The 6,364-nt window shown below is 46.7% G+C and overlaps 1 protein-coding gene across 1 annotated transcript; it reads left to right on the forward strand.

Moving 5' to 3' along the window:
• The first annotated feature begins 1,982 nt into the window (after positions 1-1,982).
• On the forward strand, positions 1,983-5,755 carry LOC138974842 (uncharacterized). The gene is made up of 3 exons (XM_070347567.1): positions 1,983-2,050; positions 2,513-2,895; positions 3,427-5,755. Exons 1-3 carry the CDS (start codon positions 1,983-1,985, stop codon positions 3,927-3,929), a joined length of 954 nt encoding a protein of 317 aa, XP_070203668.1. The 3' UTR covers positions 3,930-5,755.
• Positions 5,756-6,364: the final 609 nt, after the last annotated feature.

The following is a 6,364-nucleotide window of genomic DNA, read 5'->3' on the forward strand; positions in this document are numbered from 1 at the left end:
ACAATGTCTCCATTATGTGTCATGTGTCACACATCTCTAACACCATGTCTCCATTCTGTGTCACACATCTCTAACACCATGTCTCCATTCTCTGTCACACATCTCTAACACCATGTCTCCATTCTGTGTCACACATCTCTAACACCATGTCTCCATTCTGTGTCACACATCTCTAACACCATGTCTCCATTCTGCGTCACACATCTCTAACACCATGTCTCCATTCTGTGTCACACATCTCTAACACCATGTCTCCATTCTGTGTCACACATTTCTAACACCATGTCTCCATTCTGTGTCACACATCTCTAACACCATGTCTCTATTCTGTGTCACACATCTCTAACACCATGTCTCCATTTTGTGTCACACATCTCTAACACCATGTCTCCATTCTGTGTCACACATTTCTAACACCATGTCTCCATTCTGTGTCACACATCTCTAACACCATGTCTCCATTCTGTGTCACACATCTCTAACACCATGTCTCCATTCTGTGTCACACATCTCTAACACCATGTCTCCATTCTGTGTCACACATCTCTAACACCATGTCTCCATTCTGTGTCACACATCTCTAACACCATGTCTCCATTCTGTGTCACACATCGCTAACACCATGTTTCCATTCTGTGTCACACATCTCTAACACCATGTCTCCATTCTGTGTCACACATCTCTTACACCATGTCTCCATTCTGTGTCACACATCTCTAACACCATGTCTCCATTCTGTGTCACACATCTCTTACACCATGTCTCCATTCTGTGTCACACATCTCTAACACCATGTCTCCATTGTGTGTCACACATCTCTAACACCATGTCTCCATTCTGTGTCACACATCTCTAACACCATGTCTCCATTCTGTGTTACACATCTCTAACACCATGTCTCCATTCTGTGTCACACATCTCTTACACCATGTCTCCATTCTGTGTCACACATCTCTTACACCATGTCTCCATTCTGTGTCACACATCTCTAACACCATGTCTCCATTCTGTGTCACACATCTCTAACACCATGTCTCCATTCTGTGTCACACATCTCTAACACCGTATCTCCATTCTGTGTCACACATCTCTAACACCAGGTCTCCATTCTGTGTCACACATCTCTAACACCCTGTCTCCATTCTGTGTCACACATCTCTAACACCATGTCTCCATTCTGTGTCACACATCTCTAACACCATGTCTCCATTCTGTGTCACACATCTCTAACACCATGTCTCCATTCTGTGTCACACATCTCTGACACCATGTCTCCATTCTGTGTCACACATCTCTAACACCATGTCTCCATTCTGTGTCACACATCTCTAACACCATGTCTCCATTCTGTGTCACACATCTCTAACACCATGTCTCTATTCTGTGTCACACATCTCTAACACCATGTCTCCATTCTGTGTCACACATCTCTAACACCATGTCTCTATTCTGTGTCACACATTTCTAACACCATGTCTCCATTCTATGTCACACATCTCTAACACCATGTTTCCATTCTGTGTCACACATCGCTAACACCATGTCTCCATTCTGTGCAACACATCTCTAACACCATGTCTCCATTCTGTGTCACACATCTCTAACACCATGTCTCCATTCAGTGTCACACATCGCTAACACCATGTTTCCATTCTGTGTCACACATCGCTAACACCATGTCTCCATTCTGTGTCACACATCTCTAACACCATGTCTCCATTCAGTGTCACACATCTCTTACACCATGTCTCCATTCTGTGTCACACATCTCTAACACCATGTCTCCATTCTGTGTCACACATCTCTTACACCATGTCTCCATTCTGTGTCACACATCTCTAACACCATGTCTACATTCTGTGTCACACATCTCTAACACCATGTCTCCATTCTGTGTCACACATCTCTAACACCATGTCTCCATTCTGTGTCACACATCTCTTACACCATGTCTCCATTCTGTGTCACACATCTCTAACACCATGTCTCCTCTGTGTCACACATCTCTTACACCATGTCTACATTCTGTGTCACACATCTCTAACACCATGTCTCCATTCTGTGTCACACATCTCTAACACCATGTCTCCATTCTGTGTCACACATCTCTAACACCGTATCTCCATTCTGTGTCACACATCTCTAACACCAGGTCTCCATTCTGTGTCACACATCTCTAACACCCTGTCTCCATTCTGTGTCACACATCTCTAACACCATGTCTCGATTCTGTGTCACACATCTCTAACACCATGTCTCCATTCTGTGTCACACATCTCTAACACCATGTCTCCATTCTGTGTCACACATCTCTAACACCATGTCTCAATTCTGTGTCACACATCTCTAACACCATGACTCCATTCTGTGTCACATATCTCTAACACCATGCCTCCATTCTGTGTCACACATCTCTAACACCATGTCTCCATTCTGTGACACACATCTCTAACACCATGTCTCCATTGTGTGTAACACATCTCTGACACCATGTCTCCATTCTGTGTCACAGTCCAGCTCACATACGGCTGGTATCACAGCTAGCGCAGCCTGGTCCAGCTAACATACAGCTGGTATCACAGCTAGCGCAGCGAGTTCCACACCTGTACCTGTGGTGTGCCACTGTTTATAACGACGACATACCCCCAGCACTGCAGACACAGGTGTTCACTGTCCCCCTCCGCTCGGCGCCCGCCGTCCTTCGTGAAATACAGCAAGGAGTTCAAGGGTATGACTTTGTCCACGACTACAGCGACAGCGGCGTGCCTGCCCCCGGGGACGGGCTGAGCGTGATACGGCTGAGTCACCATGGCAACGCTCACACAGGTCGGTGGCCGTTGGACTGCGCACAGTGTGGTCAGGATATCGCTGCCGTGCTGCGCCGTCTGGGTGTGGGTGAGTTGTGTAGCTGATGATGATGGTCGTGGTGGTGATGGTGATGATGATGATGATGGTGGTGGTGGTGGAGGTGGTTGTGGTGATGATAATGATGGTGGTGGTGGTGGTGATATTGTGGGAGGTTTGAGTGAAGGGTATAAACATTCCCGTTTCCCTACAGGTGTGTTATCATCCCACCCCCGCCTCACACACTCACACACGAGAAAATCAGTCTGCCAGGGAAAACAGAAGACTAGCACATCAACCACAATTACGTCATTTCAATTGACGTAAAATACAGAATTACGTCATGACGTCTTAGTTTTGCTGTCTGTGTTTGTTGAAAATTGCAAACTTTGAGATAATTTTATAACTCAGGTGCGCGTGCATGCTCGTGTGTGTGTGTGTGTGTGTGTGGGGGGGGGGGGTGGTGTCAGAAAACAAGTATACGGATGTGTTGTTTCTTGAAATGTAACATATGTTTGCTTGCATATATATCAATATTTATCAGGCTAGATGTTTAACCGTTCCAACGGTCTTTCCCTGCAGGTAGCATCGTCGCCAACAGTCCCTCCCGGCTGAGCTACAGTGATGTGTTCGTCCTGACCAGAAGCGACGATCTACATGATGACGTCACGGATGAGGCAGGGCGGGTGACGTCACCAGCTAGCGGCGTGGTGCAGGGACTGAAGGATGCAGGTGTACCGGTGAGTGTGTTGGGGTTACAAGACTGGAGACACAACTGGGCGAGGTGGGAGCGAGCTGTGCAGGACGTGGTGGTGGCGGCAACGGACACAGTGACAGTAGCGAGGTATGACTGGGTGAAAGGCCTGGAGCGGCGCGTGGTGGCCGTGGTACAGGGCAGACATCAGGATGATGATGATGTAGGGAGGACTGATGAGCAGACTGATCATAATGACAGGCTGAATGCAGTATCACGCTGCACCACACAGCTCATCACGGTCCGCACGCCTCCTGTCACCACCACCACCACCCCACCATCCCATACAACAACCACTGCGACCACTACGACTACCCACGCCACAACCTAACACAACAACCACTACCACTGCCACTACCGCAACGACCACCGACACCACCAGCGACGCGACAACAACCACAACCACCACCAACAAGCGGAGGAGATTCAACAACGACACCACAACAACAACAACAACAACAACAACAACAACAACATTAGTGTCGCCCAAAACACATGTGTTTTACTTCCTGGTTGGTATCGCGGATTGTTCACAGAATGTTATCACTTGGAGATTTTCTTGCAAGATTTCGTCACGTTCTATGACGCAAAACAAGAATTGACGTCATCTTGATTGTGTTTTACCTCATTCAGATCTTGGCGCGCTGACTGCCCTTCAACACTGTTTCCCCTGTTGCATTTATTTGTTGAGATGCACGGCTTTTTAATGTTCACGACACGTGCACCACTTGTGTGACTTTCACCGATGGTCACCCTGTTAAAACAATAATGACAAGTACCGTAATGGTATATTGTTTACTGAAACACCTCTGACCGTTACCGCTGTGGTCTTTTGTGCACTGAAACACCTGTGTCATTTACTGCCGTGTGGTTTATTGGTCTTTTGTTGCTTATAACACCTGTCACCTGTACTGACATGGCCTGAAACACCTGTGACTGTAGCGCTAAGGTGTATGCTATCGCTCAGTGAAACACCCGTGATGTAGCGTTCACTAGACACCTGTGACTTTACCGCTGTGTTGTAGCGTTCACTAGACACCTGTGACTTTACCGCTGTGTTGTAGCGTTCACTAGACACCTGTGACTTTACCGCTGTGTTGTAGCGTTCACTGTAGCACTTGTAGCCTTCAAGGATGTGATGGATTGTTCACTGAAACACCAGTGACCAGAGACGAGTTGCCCAGAGCGGTTCGCCACGGGTCGCTCGCAGTGCGAATGACAAAAAGCCGTTTGTTAGGGCAGTGCAGGAAAGCGCTCGCGAAGCACTCAGCGAGCGGCTTTGGTATATATATGCTCGCCCACCGCCCGCCGCGTTATCCAAGATGGCGGCGGTGTTTACACTGCGATGCCGTGTAGCGTGTTTCGATCTTCTCGGCGTGGTTTTCGACGTGACCCGAGGGATCCACCGCTTTTCAAGGTTCAGGGACTACCCCAGCTAAATTTCCCATCATAACTACATTCTCTCTGACGATTTCACTGACCGAATCGTCTACTAGTTTAAGAAGTACAACATTTTTCATATCTCGCAGTAATCGTGCTTTTTTCGTCGTCATCGTGAAGCGATTTGCCTCGTTGTGAGCCCGTTGCATAGACCAATCCAGAGCAACTTTTCTCTGAGCGGGCTATTGTGATTCTGAGCAACGCATAGCTGTAGTAACTGACAACAAGCAGTGAAAGTCACGTGACAGCTTGTGAAGTAGACTTCTCTACTTAGATTGCTCAGCGTGAGGGATTGCTACGCTGTGCTGTTTGCTGACAGTGAGAAATGACACGTGGCTTGTGTTCACCGTCACGTGGACTGCTTGGCCCAGTTAGTTCGCTCTTCAGGGAAATAAACAAACACTGAGCACAGTTAGTTAGCAAGTAATAGTGATTGTGATATTTCACTGTGCGTGCGATGGGAAAATGTGTGCTATAGACGTAAAGACACATGTGAATAACTTTGATATGCAGTAGACTACAGAATTCTTTCAACAATAGCTATAACTGACTATTCATTATGTCAGTCTATGAGCATACGTTTTGAGTGTGATTCTGAACCTTTTTAGTCTGACTGTCGTTTACAATGTTTAATGTTGCTTGAAAAGTAGAATGCAAAAAAGGCATTTGTCAACAACAACAAAATCACTCACAACATGTTTGAATAAAAATATTTTTACTCTTCTATCTGTCTTAATTAGTGTGTGTGTGTGTGTGTGTGTGTGTGTGTGTGTGTGTGTGTGTGTGTGTGTGTGTGTGTGTGTGTGTGTGTGTGTGATGTGTGTGTGTGTGTGTGTGTGTGTGTGATGTGTGTGTGTTTGTGTGTGTGTGTGTGTGATGTGGTGTGTTAGTGTGTGTGCTGGGTGTGTGTGTGTGATGTGTGTGTGTGACGTGTGTGGGCTGTGAGTGTGTGTGCTGTGTGTGTGTGTGTGTGTGTGTGTGATGTGTGTGTGTGTGTGTGTGATGTGTGTGTGTGTTTGTGTGTGTGTGTGTGTGATGTGGTGTGTGTGTGTGTGTGATGTGTGTGTGTGTGTGACGTGTGTGTGTGATGTGTGTGTGATGTGTGTGTGTGTGGTGTGTGTGTGTGATGTGTGTGTGGTGTGTGTGTGTGCGTGTGTGTGTGTGTGGCCGCGTGACACATTTTTAATATAAAACAACACACACGCTCTACATAATTAGGTTAAAATCTGTTGAAGAATACACAGTATGCAGTAAATGACCAACTTGAAATTCCCTCCATCCAGAAGGGAGATAACTGCCATTTTATCCAGCAGGTAAATGAAAAAC

This window comes from Littorina saxatilis, linkage group LG8, assembly GCF_037325665.1.
Source record: "Littorina saxatilis isolate snail1 linkage group LG8, US_GU_Lsax_2.0, whole genome shotgun sequence".
NCBI classification, from domain to species: domain Eukaryota; kingdom Metazoa; phylum Mollusca; class Gastropoda; order Littorinimorpha; family Littorinidae; genus Littorina; species Littorina saxatilis.